This window comes from Ursus arctos, unplaced genomic scaffold (assembly GCF_023065955.2).
Source record: "Ursus arctos isolate Adak ecotype North America unplaced genomic scaffold, UrsArc2.0 scaffold_33, whole genome shotgun sequence".
NCBI classification, from domain to species: Eukaryota; Metazoa; Chordata; class Mammalia; order Carnivora; family Ursidae; genus Ursus; species Ursus arctos.
This window is the reverse complement of record NW_026623019.1, coordinates 8,958,368-8,974,948: the sequence shown is the minus strand read 5'-3', so window position 1 is coordinate 8,974,948 and position 16,581 is coordinate 8,958,368. Positions and strand designations below refer to the sequence as shown.

Genomic DNA, 16,581 nt, shown 5'->3' with positions numbered 1-16,581 from the left:
GCGTGGAGTGGGGTGGAGAGCGGGGAGCGCAAGGAGATCGGGACCCCGGGGGTGGGGGGTGGCAGTGGGAGGGAGGAGGAGTGGGGGGAGGGCGGCGGAGGAGGTGCTGGGGCCGGCCAGCGCGCGCGGGAGCTGCAGACCAGCTGGCTCAGACCTTCACCAGCGCTCTCGCCGGCTCTTCGCAGCCGCCGCAGCGCCTCGGCGAGGGAGGACGTGCCGGCCGAGGCAGCCGCTGGCGGAGGCGCCACGCGCGCGGGACTGCCGAGCACCCGAGGGAGGCTGAGGCTGCGGGCGCCGCGGGATCCGTGAAAACGGCGGCTGCACCTCCCGCCACCCCGGAGCGCACGCGGCCGCCGGGGCTGCGGGACCAAAGACCGCTCCGCCCGCAGGCCGCCCCAGAGCGGGCCTCCCTGCCCCGCCGTCCAGCGCCCCCCGGCCCGCTGCCGCCGCCAGCCCGCCTGCTCTTCCTGGAGTCCGAGACATGAACGGCTACGGCTCCCCCTACCTGTACATGGGCGGCCCGGTGTCGCAGCCGCCGCGGGCGCCCTTGCAGCGCACGCCGAAGTGCGCGCGCTGCCGCAACCACGGCGTGCTGTCCTGGCTCAAGGGCCACAAGCGCTACTGCCGCTTCAAGGACTGCACCTGCGAGAAGTGCATCCTCATCATCGAGCGGCAGCGGGTCATGGCTGCGCAGGTGGCGCTGCGCCGGCAGCAGGCCAACGAGAGCCTCGAGAGCCTCATCCCGGACTCGCTGCGCGCCCTGCCCGGACCCCCGCCGCCGGGGGATGCCGCCGCCGCCCCGCAGCCGCCGCCGACCTCTCAGCCGTCTCAGCCCCCGCCGCCGCCGCGGCCCGCCGCCGAGTTGGCTGCGGCCGCCGCGCTGCGCTGGGCGGCGGAGCCCCAGCCCGGCACGTTGCAGGCGCCCCTCGCCAAGCCAGGTAAGAGCGTCTGCGGTGCGGAAGCCGGGCTCGGCGCGTGGGCGAAAACTTCGGAGCGGCCGCCGCGGCTTAGCCTGCGAGGCCCGCAGGGAGTGTTTGGGCCTTACTGCCCAACTCTCGCCAAGTCGGTTCTCACGCTTCGGGCGCAGGCCGGCCTTCAGTCTGGGCCCGGAGCAGGTAGAGACCAGGCGCCTGCCGGCAAGGTGCCTCGGCCGAGCCAAACGGCGGCACCGAGCGTCGGGCTCGCCAAACGCCTTCCCCAGGGGAACGTGGCCGCTTCCGCCGGTAAATAAAGAGGTCGAAGCAGGACCGCGTTAAAACCCGGCACACACCGCACGGCGCGGCCGGGCTTTACCGGCTGCGGGCGTGGAGGGCCTTGCCTTTGGAGGTTGGGACAGGTAGGTGCAGGTAACTCTAGTCCAGGCCAAGGCTCCGCCGAGTCCGAGCTGGGCGTGCTTCTCTGGCCCCAGGGAAGTGGAGTGAACCCGAAGCCTTTCTAGCAAGGCACTGTGGCTTCTTGCGATGTGTTGAAGGAAGCCCTATTTAGAAGCTTAGTGAAAAGGGCCAGAAAGCTTCCTGAACCGATAGCAGGGGACCCCGACTCTGGTGCACCCAGCTCTTGCAGACCTGCTCAGATCTTTTAACGCCAATCCTCAGGCTGCCCTGAGCGGTCTCTTTGGTTTAAAGAAATACGAATGAAACTTGTCCTAAGGTGGAGAAGGACACCTCTGCCCAGCCCTCTCCCCGCTCTCGGCCGATGTGGCCAGCCTCTTGCTGCTAAGCGGCGGCTTTGGAGCAAAGGCTCTCTCGCCTCCCCTCCTGTGCCCTCCTCTGCGGTGCTGTAGAGAGGGTGGGTCTGCCCAGAGTCCTGGAGGTGGGCATATTCCCACACCCCACGTCCCCGCTTCCATCTGCTTCCTTCCACAGGGCCTGCAGACCCCAGGGGAGTTCCTCCTGGGGAATCTCTAGCTTGCTGTCCTGCCCAGCCCAGCCCAGCCCAAGTGCTCCTTTGATTTAGGCTCTTGGAATTCAGTGGCCATGTGTGTGATGTTTCCCTTGGACCCGGCCAAGGGTACACAGGTAGAAAGTCCATCTTCCCAGGAAGGAGAGTAGGGGTTGTACTGTGATTTGGAGAGGGCAGGCCCTGGAAGGCCCAGAGCCTTCTTGTAGATAGAGCTGTGACTGAGCTTCTGCCTACAGCACCCCCTCCTCCGGAAAAGACATTACCCCTGGGTTCTGGAGAGATGCTTTCAGGAGCACTGGACCGCTGTGTGGAGCTGGGGAAATGTAGGCAGCCTGGATGGCACAGGTCCGTCGGCTGTCCCGTTGCTCACTTATGCTCTGCAGGCCTGAAGCACTGAGTACCTTTTACGTGAGGAGTAGGACTGGGCGTTTTATGGACAGAGGACAGTTTGCTGAACTTGGATTTTGTGGATATTTAATCCCAAGTAGAGTATAAGCAAATGTGTGAGTAATGAGCATCCCCCACCCCACACACCTTGGCAATCTTTTGTCCAACTCAGCTCTTTGTATTTATAGATTTGCCAGAGAGGAATGGGAGGCAGGGAGAAAGAAGGTTCAAGAAGATTCTTTTTGCTTTTCTCCTTTAAGCTAGGACAAGTAACTAGGAGAGTTGTGTCTCCGTTCTAGAAGTTGATCCATGCCAGTAACTTTTCTTAACCTTTCCGTTTCCATTTCCCTGTCTCTGTTCCCCCAGCAGCAGAGCAGGCGAGGCGTGGCGGGTAGGCCAGTGGTAGCATTTTGCAGTGGCCGTCTGCCCAGCAGCACCCCAAGGGCATTGGGTTCTGGAGTCTTTGTCCAAGAGGGATTCTTTCACACCCTATGCTCTTCAAACCAGTCTTTGGGATAGCCAGAGTTCAAGGTTTCTAAAGAGTCGCAAAACCAAAACAACCAGGGAAGGAGGGGTCCTGGGAGCCGGAAGGAAGGCCGGGTAGCAGCTGCAGTGGCCAGCTTTGGGGGAATAAAAGAGGGAGACAGATTTCGACTGGAGAAGCCAGCCCTGGTGCACTCTCTCTTACTCCAAGCCAATTATTCGGGGATAGCCTGAGCCTTCCGAATTGAAAACAAGTCATTGAAAAGAAAACTAGGATTTACCACTTGGAGGGGTCAGAGATCAGGCTTTGGGGGACCCGAGCCCTCAAGGACCCAAAGCCCAGTCTCCAGCTCATCAGGCTGCATACTTTGCAGGTTTCATTTATATAACTTTTGTTCCCTTCTTTCAATTGGTTCGACCCCATAATTCCACGCTTTAAAAAAGAAAGCCAGTCACCAATCCAAAGGTGGGAGGAGGGAGGAAAAGAAAAGATAATTATTTCCCATTACGAAAGCAAGCATACAAGTGGACCCAGTCTATGCGTTGCTTTATATGGAGGAAGCCCATTTGGGGTTTAAGTTAGGGAAACCTGTCTGGTGTGGAGACCGGTTGCCGTGTGTCTTATGCCTTTTTGCAGCTGTTCTTGTAACGTATTTGTAGGCAACACGCTATGTGTATTTAGCAGCAAGCGTATCAGATACTCCTGGGCAAATAGCTCACTGCATTTAGGGAAGTAAGTGCCGCTCTGTTAGAATAGTAGGTCCACGTGCACAGTAAGTTCACGGACCATTAGGAATCTGCATATCTGCTGGCACGTTATAGAGATGTGTGTGTGTGAGATACGCATGCCACTGGTCCTTTCTGCAAAGGGCCTCTTTAGTACCCAGCTATGGAGACGTGTGCTTTTTTGCTGTTGGGTACAAACACAGGTGCACAAACTCAGGAGTCTTTCCCGCTCCAGAAATCCTTGAGAAACTCGCTTGCCCTAGAGAAGGGTATGTCTCTTGGTCACCGCTGGAGGAAAAACGCCCCATTGGAGGAGTGACACATTCACACCACAGTTCAGTTGTGTTGTGGAAAGAAATCTCTTTCCCAAAATTCTGCTTCAAATTCTTTAAAGGAATGGGGGTTGTTTTATCCAACAGTGGAGTGCGCTGGGCATCCCTTTCAATGTGGCGGTGGCTCCAAGGAGAATTTTCATACTCTGTTACTACTTCTAGTTCCGGATTGGAACATTCTTTTTTCCTTCTGGGTGTACGTTTCCCTTGCTCCTTGTTTATCGTCTACGACTGGTCTCATATTATCAGATTTTGATTGAGCCCCAAATTCTAGTTTAAGTTTCTTTATACCACCGACTCATTTATTCTAAATTCCCTCTTCATCCTCTTCGCCCTCTCCCCTCCCCCACCCCATGAACGTGGGAAGTGTGAACTTTTTTCAGCTCTTAGTGTATCTGAGTCAGCAGCTTCAACCAGCCAAGCCAGCCTTTCAGGACCTGGGCTCAAGAGCTGAGGAAAGTTAAGGGTCACGACCAAGGTGAGGAGCTAAAGTTACATTCCTGTGTTCTCATCCCTTCCCCCACCCCCAGCTTTCCCCCCAGGAGTGACCTGGGTCCCCTGGGGCTGTGCAAGGAAAGACCTGTGGCTATAGATTCTTCCTACATTTGTCTACAAAATAAATAGGTAGACAAGTTCTTTAAAGTGTTCTTAAAGTTGAAAGAAATAAAAAACAGCATATTTGGTCAGGAACAGAAGAACGGGATCAGAGAGGAATGTAGGAGCTCCTTTCCTGTGTGTTTCTCCTGAAAAGAAGCAAACAAGAGACCTGTAGGGAGAGAAGTAAGGAGATTGTGGAAAACTGTCTTTATTTAGTTTTACCTCCTGCTCGGCACTTCTTAGCAACTTAATGCTGGCTCTGTGCTTTTTTGCTCCAGCTTGAGTCCTGTCCCCTCTGCTTCCTAATTTTTAATTTTGCTTTAATTTTTTTTTTAAAGAAGAGACAGACCCACTTGCAAGTGTAATGTTTATTACCAGATCACCGGCCCAGGCCAGAATGGGAAACCCTGGTGATAATAAGCTAGAAGCAAACGAAAAAAGAGGGAAAGACTTCAAAGTCATTCATCAAGTGTAGTTATGAATTTTAAAAAGGGAGGGGTCTGGTTATTTAAGACGGCTTGATTTGGGGCGAAGAACCTGACTCACAGTTGCCCTTTGAAACCCCAAAACCGACCAAATGCAGAGGGTCAAGCAAGCGGTCCCGTACCCGTGGTCTCTTGCAAACCTGTCCCCAGGGCTGGCGTAGGGGCTGGGATTAGGACGCACCCCTGCGGGGGGAGCGCAGCAAGTGCAGGCGGCGGGCTGGGGCAGCGAGGGGGACCCCCGGGGCACCTACGCTGGGGCTTTCCACTCCGAGGGCAGCGGAGCCGGAACCCTAGGAAAGGCGCTCGCAGCGGCGGGGCGGCCACACTGGACCGCTGTCCCCTCGCACCCGGTCCCGGACCCGGGGAGACGGCAGGCGGCGGGTCGGCCCGTTCCCAGGCCCGCCCCAGCTTCCCGGGCCGCGTCGGGTGCCCCGGGCTGCCTCCGGGTTCGCCCCGGGCCGCGGGGGCAGGGCCCGGGGGCTGCGCGCTGCAGGGGCGAGAAGCCGGCGGGTTCTCCGCGCCCTTCCCGCCCCTTCCCTGCGCCTCCCTGCGGCCTCCGGAGCTTCGGTGGGTCGCCAGATTCAGCAGAAAAATGCGCAAATAGGCACACCAAAAAAGAGGATGTCAACTATTGCCCGAGGCATACTTCCACTAAAAAAATTTTCATTTTTCATCTGAAGTTCATATTTAACTGGGCGTCCTGCCGTTTTGTCCCGCAACCCGAGGCCCAGGCTGTCCCCACCCAGCCCCAGTCACCCCGCAGGGCAACCCTCGGGGTGGGGGTGGCTCCGGCGCGGCCACCAGCTTCTTTCTTTCCGTGGGGCCCCTCGTGTCCCTCTTGTGGCGCCGAGGACAGGGCCGGCAGGAAAAACGAACGTGTTTTCCGCGTCTGGGAACCGCAGGTCCACTGGCATCCGGGAACGATTCCCCCCACCCCAGCTCACTCCTCCGGGTTATAAATCTGGGGGATAGCCGGGCTCTTGACTTACACAACCAACTTTTCTTTTCCCTGATGGATGAACTCCCCGGTTTAAAAGATTACAGTAATCACAGGAGGACAGTGTAAATCGAATCTGATAGCAATAACTTTCGGGGAAGGTCAGGCTCAAGTGAAATGTTACCAAGCAACAGGCATTTTGTTTGCAAAATACAATCAAAGAGCATTGATGAGAAATTCTTTGCAGCCCCCAGTCAGCACTTTCTGCTAACAGCTTTACGGAGAGAAAGTGAGTAAATCTTCATAAATCAACGTCCCTGCAGGACTTGGAGCCCCTTTCTGGAAATGTCCCGCTTCCTCCTGACAGGGAGGAGGATGGAGCCCCTCATCTATTTGCCTGCCTGCCTGCCTCCCCTCTCCCTCCCGACCCTTCTTCCTCCCCTCTTGTTTTCCCTCTTTCTTTGGCTTTTTAACCTGTTCCGGCTTCTCAGGTCTCTGGATTTCCATGTCTAGTCCCGTTGGCCCTCACCGCACAGTGGGCCTCGCACTGGGGTTGGCATGGGTGCCCGTGGCAGAGATCAGGGCCTGAGTAGTGAACAGCTGGTCCTCACAGGTCCTTCACCCTGGGATTCTGTCCTGTCACTCTCCAGTGTACCACAGGCTTTAGTGACTCAGCCCCTTGTCCGTGCACTGCAGACTGCTCCAAAGAAACCAAGGGGAAACTAAAACCCATGTGGGTTTTTTGGTTTCCATTTTATTTTATAATTAAACAGCTATAAAAAATGAGCACACTCAACTACAGACTTAGTATTATGGAAAATGGGGCATTCGGAATGGCTCAGTTCTTTACTGAATCTCTACTCTCTTTTTTTGATGGCAGTGACTAGGCAGGTGCACGTTTTATGAAGCTGGGATTGGTCTTCAGCTTCTCACCCCCCCCCTCACCGTTTATTACTTTTATTAGTTTGATATGAATGTTTGTTGCAACCATTGTCTCTACACGGGAATGTTTCCAACAATCTGAACCCTATGAATCCACCATAGTCAGCCCAGCTGCTGGCCTTTGAGTTCCTTGCTGTGTTTCAATGTAAAATTTGACCAAGCACACAGATAACGTGGAAATGTTACAGAAGAGTTAAACTGTAAGCTTCTTGGTGGCCAAGAGGCAATGTTTTGATCAGCTCTGTATAATCTTACCTAACACAGGGCCTGGGCACGTAGTAAGGGACTTAAGGATTTTTGGTAAATAGATGGATGAATGAGTAACCAGCTGCATTTTTATCAGTTCCAAACAGACCCGGAGATTTATAGGTCATTTTCCTCCTGCTTCTTGAAAAGTGTTCCTGAGTCAACGAAGAGGTCAAAACTAAATTTTTGCAAGACATACAAAGTCCACAGTTGCAAGCCTTATTTCCTTAAGTTCTGACCTTTCTATACCAACATTCCCCCCAAATATTGATCCCGAGGAAATATCCTGTGTTGTTAATGATTTTTTAAAAAGCAAAGCATGATGATTTCATGACTTTTCACAAGTCCCCCCCACCCCCCAACCCAGGAAGAGAAGGAAAGATTTTCCACTGATATTCGTTCCCTGCTGTACTTGAGATTTTCAGCCACTCGGGTTTTTTTTTATGAGTCAGCACTTCTAGTGTGAGATAAAGATAACAGAAAATGTAAAAAAGTGTGTCTCCTGTTAGCGTTCTGACTGGGCATTGGTCTCTTCTAGAAGCACTGTCCTGCCTGGTCTCCTTCCTGTCATTGCTGTAAGATTTGTGTGCTTGGAAAACGACCCATCAGGGGACAGTTAGAGGTGTGTCCCCCAAAGCTCAACTGAACAGAAGACGACGTACAATCCATGTTCCAAAATGTGTGCCATGATTTCAAAAGGAAAAAAAAGGTCCAGTGACTTTTGTACTAGGAAACACTCCTCTCTATGCCAGTGGTTTTCTATTTTCGTTCAAGGTAATATTTTGGCTTTTTGTAGATATAATTGGATAGAATGGATAAAACCCACCACATTTAAGTCTGAAAGATTCTCCATTTTTATGTTCATGTTTATTTCATATATTTGGTAGTTTTCCCCCCAAATATTTGAAATGAGTATCTAGGGTTTTTAAAAAACATGTAACTACTTTTTCGTATAAAAAAGTCCTCTAAAGGAGGAAAGATTTTGCAAACTGTAGTTTTAGATTGGAAGTTACTTTTGTGTGAGTGTTCAGTTTCTCTCCCTAGTTCAAGTCTGTAGCAAAAGGGAAAAAGAAGTCTTGTAAGTATCTTAAGGCTTACGTATGTATTTTTTGAAGTTGGTAGCATTATTGTTGATAGAAAAAATTTCCTTCTTACTCGAATATCTACTTCTTTTACATACTTTGAGCTGAGTGAAGGGTTTAGTTCATGGGTGGCTAGGAGTATTTCTCTATCATGAAAAATATGAACTTAAAGAATGAGTAGTAAGATATTTCAAATACCTGGATGTTTAAGCATTAGGAAGAGCAGATTATATCACATTCAATTGGGATTTGGAATCTCAGATGAAATTGATTTCTTCCTACTTTTTGACTAGTAGGTGTGGCTTTCTGCCCCCATACGCTAGGAGTAAAAAACTTATCAGTTGGAGTATATTCTTACTCTCTCTGTTCTAGGAATTAGGGTGTCAGTCTCAAGGAGAAAGAAGGTAGGGGCGCCTGGGTGGCACAGCGGTTAAGCGTCTGCCTTCGGCTCAGGGCGTGATCCCGGTGTTATGGGATCGAGCCCCACATCAGGCTCCTCCGCTAGGAGCCTGCTTCTTCCTCTCCCACTCCCCCTGCTGTGTTCCCTCTCTCGCTGGCTGTCTCTCTCTCTGTCGAATAAATCTTTAAAAAAAAAAGAAGAAGAAAGAAGGTAAAGCGTTCGGGGACTATTTCCTTTTTCATTCTGCTGGTTGGAAGCCTCACATTTCTGTATCTAGAAAGGCCTTTGTGTTTTATACCAACATGAACATTTTATAAAGTTCATTTAGGAAAAAAAAACCCTAGAGATGAAAAGCAACACCTGTTATTAAACTACACGTTATCACTGGGCTCGAAACCCACTCTCTGTCATTACTTGTGAAAGTCTGCAGTTACAGAATAATGTACGACACATCCAGCTTAGGCACAACAGCACAACCAACAGTAGACCTGCCCCGGAGTCGCGCGGGCTCCGCGCCCTGCCCTTCAGAAATGAAGATGGTGAGGAAAGATTCTTGGCTAGTCTTCCCTTGCCCAGGTTTGCAACCCCAACTGCCAGGGCTGTGGAGAGGGATTTGCTCACCTGACAGCCCGGGGCAGGACTTTATAGGCTGCTCAGGTGCAGGAAAGCCTAGGCCGTGCCCCACTCCTTGGTTCCTTCAAGGTCTTCTGTCCTGCCTTTGAACGCAGTGTGAACAGTACTGGGCCCAGTTGCTTGGAATGCCCTGAGTGTGTAGATCTGATTCCTGGGTCGCCCCCTTAGCTTCTTTACCATGTGGCCATAGCCCGGACACCGAGCTGGAGAGGCCGACCTCCCCGAAACCTGAGAAGAAAGTGTGGATGAGCCAGCACAATCCACCACCACCACCACCGCCGGAGAAGTAACCAGAAGCACGGCTGCCTGGGCCTGCCACTCACCGTAGCAGGGGCAACGGGGACGCAAGAAAACCAGGCAGAGGCCCCTGCAGGCTGGGGGTTCCAACCGGTGAGCAAGCTGGCCCCCGTATCAGATTTTGCAGAACAGGAACATAGGTACCAAGGTGGAATTTTGCGTTGTCAGATTTATCGTCCTGTCATGCAGGACCCAGTAGATTGGGAGAGTGTATCCTTTGCCATTTTGAAAAATAAGAATACATTCTCGTAAGGGCAGGTGTGTCGGATTTGCCAGAACATCACCCTGTCGCTTCCCTCTGGCTGACCTCTGCTCTTTGAATCACTTTCCTCTGGAGTGTTCTGTGGAAGGGTGAGTTAGGTGATAGACCTCAACACATTTCCCACAAATGTTTTCAGTGTTTGCAGCCCATCCAGGGTGGGAAAAATTCTTTTTTTCCAATTTTTATTTTAAAAAATAAACTCTGCCCTTAACGTGGGGCTTGAACTCGCTCCCTGGAGATCAAGAGTCCAATGCCTCACCCACTGAGCCAGCCAGTGGGTGGGAAAAATTCTTTTAAAACAGGGAGCCATTTTTAGGTTCACTCATTTAAAAAACAGCTAAGTTTTGAGCTTCCTAGCTGTACTTATATACCTTTTATTTCCTAGAAGAACCAGTTGTTTCTCTTGCTTTCCAAAAAAAAAAAATCTCACCATCTCTTACACTGCTGTGATATTGTGTGTCCTATTCCTCTGTCTCTCTTTGTGACCTGTGGTCAAGTATACATAATATAAAATTTGCTATTTTAACCGTGTTTAGGGGTACAATGTACGGGCATTAAGTATATTCACAGTATTGTACCACCACCCCTACTGTCCATTTCCAGAACTTTCTCATCATCTGAGAGCCCCATAGGGTGACACAGTAAGTCCCAGTCCCTCTCCCACCCCAGCCCCTGCTAACAATCATCCCACTTTCTCTCTCTGTGAATTTGTCTATCTAAGTGGAATTTGTCTTTTTGTGACTGACTTATTTCACTTAGCATATTCTCAGGGTTCATCCCCATCACAGCACGTGTCAGAATTTCATTCCATTTTGAGACTGAGTAATATTCCATTGTATGTATGTGCATTTTCTTCATCCATCCATCCATCCATCCCTCCATCCAGGACACCTGAGTTGCTCCCACCTTTTGGCTGTTCCAGATAATGCTACTATGAACCCTGTGTATGATATGTACCCTACTGGGTAGAAGCACGTTCTTTCTGGCTGTGTTCGCTTTTCCCCTTGCACGTGCATCCTATCTGCCCAACAAGATAATAAACCCCGCAAGCTAGGGCCAGTCTTATACTTCCCGGTATTTTGGTATTTTTCACTCCCTTTTTTTCTGTTTCCCTCAGTATCTTGCATATTACAGGGATACAAATACTTGATAGTGAAAATAATAGGTAAGAAAAGCTAAAGTTAAATTTGAAAATCCCGTTTAGAGGTACACAGTATTTAAAGCAGACTTTTATTTTCTGTTTACCTGGGGCGTGTCTTTGACTTGTTTTCCCAAGCTCCACGGAGCAGGGCCCGAAGTCCAATTGTGCGTTGAGGTCAGTGCTGGGCGAACACAAGGTCACTGTCCACTCGTTTTCAAGTGTCTAATAATAGAGTAACTGCCAAGAGGCACGCATGGGGTCATGAGTCAGGAAAATGTAGAAAGGTCTAGCCGATTAGAGTGAGAATCTGTTGTTCTGTGGTTTTTCTCTTTTGGATTAAGAAAAAATGCCATGTTCGCTGAGGAGGTGACATCAGGGTCCCCTGCCCTGGGGAGTTGCAGAAAGGGACGATGTCAAATGTCCCTTACAAAAATAGGTCTTCTGCACGTCCCAGGGGTGTTATAGAAAGCAAAATTGGCTTAATATGTGCAGCCCGCCGATGATTCCCACATAGAATCCTTACATTTTTGTATTGGAAAAAGCAGTAGTTTATTTAAAATGCAAATTTGGGATAAGTGTGAATTTGTATTGGATTTATGACTGCAAATCGCACTGATAGAGTTTAAGCCTATTTTAAAATGCATTTATCTTTGCTTGGCACACACGTATTGCTTCGCGAAGAATCACCGTTTTCTTTTTCCATTATACTGAAGATAAATCCGACATTAGAAGAATGTTCATAAATGGGCCTTTGTTTAAGGCTTTTAAAGTAAACAACAACAGATTGGAGGAGGTAGATTTTTGAAGCTGTGTGATGAAATGTCACCGGCTGGCTTTCTAAGTATGATCAGGTGTGCCCACAGAGGAGGTGGCAATGAAGCTCTGCAGGCTGGGCAGTAGAAAACACAGGCAGACCAATTGTTTACAAGCTGACACGTGGGTCATTAATAATTTTCATCTTTAGGTCAGTTACATTGGCTTTGAGTAGAGCCAGCCAGCCGATGTTTTCAAAAGGTTAAAAATTTACTTGCATATAGCGCGCTAATAAAGAATGTTCTTTTATTATAAAGGTCTGTTGGCATTTCCTACTGCAAGCAAATCCAGTCTACTCCTTTCTGCCTGCTTAGTGCTGTAATACTAGCCCTTGGGGGGGTCATGTCTTAGGTCAAAATGTTAAATTTGCAGCTGGTTTAGTTCACAGCAAATCTCTGCTTTATTTGGGAAGATTTTTTTTTCCCTTTTGGTATCATTCAAGAAAGTATCTTTAAATCCTTTCCATGAACCTTACTAATAAAACAGTTCATGAAACAGTTTTACCTCTTTACCCCACGGTCCTGGAGTTATGGGCGCCTTGTTTCATGGATGGGTCATGCCCCTTTGCAGTTTGACAAATCTCTTCAGCCATTTCCTTCCTGTCCTGCGACCTGCCCCGCCATCCAGAATTCACAGCTGGTCTTGCTTGCCCTCTAGTGCAAGCTGCAGGTGACCCAGTCTGTCAGTCCCTCTGAGTGGCTTTGTAAGAAAGATTTCAATGTAGAGAGGCTTCTTTCTGGAAATTCTATTGATTAGTTATTGTACATGGTCACCTGATGAAACATAGGACTAGTTCACAAGACGTATGTACCGCAAAATCTGCCTATGGGAAATGGATTTAAAATATGAAAATCCCCTTCTATGGATATATGGGACCTGCGCCCACGGTGCTGTCCCTAGGTGACACCAGCCACCTCATTTGCAGAAAAGGAGCCGGAAGACAAACCCGAGCTCATTTTCTTGGTCTTCCCTGGGCTGCGTTTATCCCTAGACCCACAGAGGGGCCCTATGTAGATCGTGACTGCTAGGACAGCTGCATCTTTTATAGTTACAGGTATCGTATCACTGTCCTGTGTTCAAGGCAAGCTTCTCTGTGCACATCCGTCTGAGAAATCACGCCAATTTCTAGATCTTTATTTAGTCTCCCGCCCCCCATTCACCAATGAGGCGGTTTGGATTCCTCTTAAAAGGCTTTCCCAACCGGGGCGCCTGGCTGGCTCAGTGCTGGTGTGGGACTCTTGATCTCAGGGTCCTGAGTTCAAGCCTCACGCTGGGTGTAGCGATGACTTGAAAAAAAAGAAAAGAAACGAAAAGATAAAGAAAGGCTTCCAGTGTGTTGGCACCCACCCAGCCGCGTTCCCCCTTCCAGATCCCCTGTGTGGGGCCCTCTCCCGAGCACATCTGTTCCTCTTTCCGCACACCAGGGAAGGATTAACCCAGCTGTGCTCTGCTTTTCAGATTTGACGGAGGAACGACTGGGGGACAGCAGCTCGGCCGACAACACGGAGACCTTCAGCGACAAAGACGCCGACCAGAGGAGCTCCCCGGATGTGGCCAAAAGTAAGGGCTGCTTCACCCCGGAGAGCCCCGAGATCGTGTCGGTGGACGAAGGAGGCTACGCGGTCCAGAAAAACGGAGGCAACCCAGAGAGCCGCCCCGACAGCCCCAAGTACCACGGGGAGCAGAACCACCTGCTGATCGAGGGCCCCTCGGGGACCGTGTCTCTGCCCTTCAGCTTGAAAGCCAACAGGCCGCCCCTGGACGTGTTAAAAAAAATCTTCCCCAACCAGAAGCCCACGGTGCTGGAGCTCATCCTGAAGGGCTGCGGCGGGGACCTGGTGAGCGCCGTGGAGGTCCTGCTGTCCAGCCGCTCCTCGGTGTCCGCGGCGGCCGAGCGAACTGCCGCCGAGCCCGAGGGGCTGGTGCTGCCCTCCAACGGGCACCTCTTCGAACACAGCCTGAGCTCCTACCCCATCTCCTCCTCCAAGTGGTCCGTGGGCTCGGCCTTCAGGGTCCCGGACACGCTGAGGTTTTCGGCCGACTCGAGTAACGTTGTCCCCAACCCCTTGGCCGTGCCCCTGCAGCACCCTTTCCCCCAGCCGCCCCGCTACCCGCTGATGCTGAGGAATACCTTGGCGAGGAACCAGTCGAGCCCCTTTTTGCCCAACGACGTCACCCTGTGGAACACCATGACCCTGCAGCAGCAGTACCAGCTGAGGTCCCAGTACGTGGGCCCCTTCCCCACTAACTCAGCCAGCGTCTTCCGAAGCTCGCCCGTCCTCCCCGCGCGCGCCCCCGAGGACCCCCGGATCGCCATCCCCGACGACGGCTGTCCGATCGTGGCGAAGCAGGCCCTTTACACCGAGGAGGACTATGACGAGCGGTCCGACTCCTCAGACTCTAGAATACTCAACACGTCGTCCTAAGGTGGCTCCCGGCTGGGTGGCGTGACCAGGTGACGTTTTCTGTGCGTTCCAACCCCGGCCCCGCGAGGAGAGGCCACACCCTGTGTATCCCCTTTCCTTCTGTTCGACAAAGTGACCCTGCTTGATTCTATACCTTAGCAATAAAAACCCATAACTTATTTAATTTCTTGCACTTCATTGGAAATGCCAAATAGCTCTGCTCTGTGGCTTTAGTGCTGAATGTTTATTGTAAAAGAGAGTCTGATGCTAAGACTAGTCTTGGGAAAGCCGGGTCCCCTGCAAGATTTATTTGCGGATGGAAAGCTGAAGGTCAGCTTTGCTCCTAAACTCAACCCGGAATGTCCGAGAAAATAGTATACTTGAATGCGGTTTTGTAAAAGAGGATTCCTCAGGATATGTAAAACCTCAAGCAAGTGGTTCGGTTGCAAATGGACTATAAACAGGGACCTTATATTCTTATGCTAAAAATCCTTCTTGCATTTTAGGGAGAGACTGCACTTCAGAATAGAGTGAACCGCTCACACGCTTATTGAAGCTTGGACAGTTTTCAGAGACAAACTCCATTAAGAATTCTTCTTTTCACATGGCTGAATTGAAACATGAGTGATGTCAATGTAAAGCCAATCCCAGCTGTGAACTGCATGAAATGTATTGTGAAATGAACACAAGATTAAGCTTTGTCAGGTTAATGTAGCATGCTGAGGACTCTAGAAAAAAAATAAACTAAGGAGACGATCTTCGTCTATGTCATTTCTACTCGTGGAAAGAGGATCTCTAAAGAGAGAAACTTGATGCAAAAACTACTTCCTAGCGCATGGATCAGGAGTCAGGGGGTCAGTCGAATGGGACATCCCTTGAGGAATCAAGGGACATGAGTTGAATGGCAAAGTTTGGGGGCTGCATTCAGAAAGACAGAATTTATTTTTAAAGAATAGAGTTCGGTTCAGTCCCTCCGCTCCTTCATTTAATTCTTGAGCAGGTCCGTAGTGAGTGCCTGTTACGCGTGAGAGAACGCTTTTTGTCTGCTGTTACCCAAGCCCCTGTCCCTGAGTCCAAGATAAGCAGGGATGATAATGGAGAGTCCCATTAAAGAATAAAGTAAAAATGAAACAATTCACAATGTGAAAAGTACTCAGCACTGTACCTGACACAGAGAAGGCGCTTGATAAATGGGAGCTATGATTGCTTTTAATTAAGCTCGCTAGCTTTTGCATTCTTGCTCAGATGTCTTAAAAAGAGAGTTTTCAAACAATAATATTCAGTGGTGCCCACACTAACCCTTTCTTTTGCTGTGTCCATTCTTCAAAGTGCTGGAAAGCAAAGATGACTGCTTAAGTCAGACAATAAACTTAGGAAGCTGGGAGGGAAAGTAAATAAGCAAATAAATAAAAGCATCTGCATGACAAGGAGGCAGAAAGAGCTCCCAATGTGAGAATAAGTCTAGAAGGGCTCTTCAGTCTGGAAGGGAGAAGAGCATATCCTCTTGGCCTGAGATACTCCCTCAATTGGGAGACAGGAGCTCCTATCAGGGGCCAACCTCGCTTGAATGGGTCCCAGGAGAGAAAAGAAAAAAAATTAACAACAACCAAAAAATCTCGTCTTTATTTCTATAGGACACTTCGGGAATGAGAATCTTTGGTGGGAAAAAAATTCCTTATATTGGTTGGACTAATATGTATTTAATGGACATAGGTAATACCAGGGAGTTTAAAAGTAAGTACAACTGTTGTTAGGTTTGTATTTAAACATTAGCGTATATGTAAGGGAAGAAAGTGAGGGAGTGAAGAAGATAATTTTTGACCCCTGTTTCTAAAGACCCATGTGTGGGACATTTTATGTGGTTGTGATGGGCTAATGTCTGGGCCTACCCAGGACAAATGTTTTTCCCAAGGTATGTTCGTCTGATTAATTTAACAAGCAACAGCGGTAACAAATCCCCTGTGAGCCAATGGTGCTGCGAACTCTGTCTTCAGCTGTTACTCCCTCAGGTTGAATGACCCGGGTTGAGCAACCCTCGCCCTAAGATACAGTGTCTTTGCAGCACGATTTCCCCCCCACAGGTCACCGAAGTCATGGACTCCTTTTGACAATGGCCAGCAACATGGAATTATCTGTAAGACAGAGAACTCACAGGCTAGTGCAGGTATGTGTCTTCCTCAGTCTAATCTTCTGAAGCAGGACATATTTATTTTGGTGGGTAAGTGTGGTCAGGGGTCAGATGGGAGAGATTGGTTCAGATCCTGTGTCCTGCGTCCAGCGGTCAGTTTTGCTTCCTCTGCTCTCCTATCGCCTACCCCCCCCCCCCCCCCCGCCCCGGTCAAAGTGGCAAAACCTCGTAGATTCTAGCTCAGCTCTTACAGGCCATCCTGGTCTGATGTGTAGCCCACAGGCGCTCAGTTTCTCTTTCACAGAAAAGAGAAAAAATCAACTAACTCTTTCTGGCTAAATCTCATCTGTCACACAGACCAGATAGCGGGGTGCTTGGCGGGT

General features: G+C 50.2%; 1 protein-coding gene across 1 annotated transcript; it reads left to right on the top strand.

Annotated features, from left to right (window-relative positions):
• Positions 1-481: 481 nt before the first annotated feature.
• On the top strand, positions 482-14,091 carry DMRT3 (doublesex and mab-3 related transcription factor 3). The gene is made up of 2 exons (XM_026519387.2): positions 482-938; positions 13,124-14,091. Exons 1-2 carry the CDS (start codon positions 482-484, stop codon positions 14,089-14,091), a joined length of 1,425 nt encoding a protein of 474 aa, XP_026375172.1.
• Positions 14,092-16,581: the final 2,490 nt, after the last annotated feature.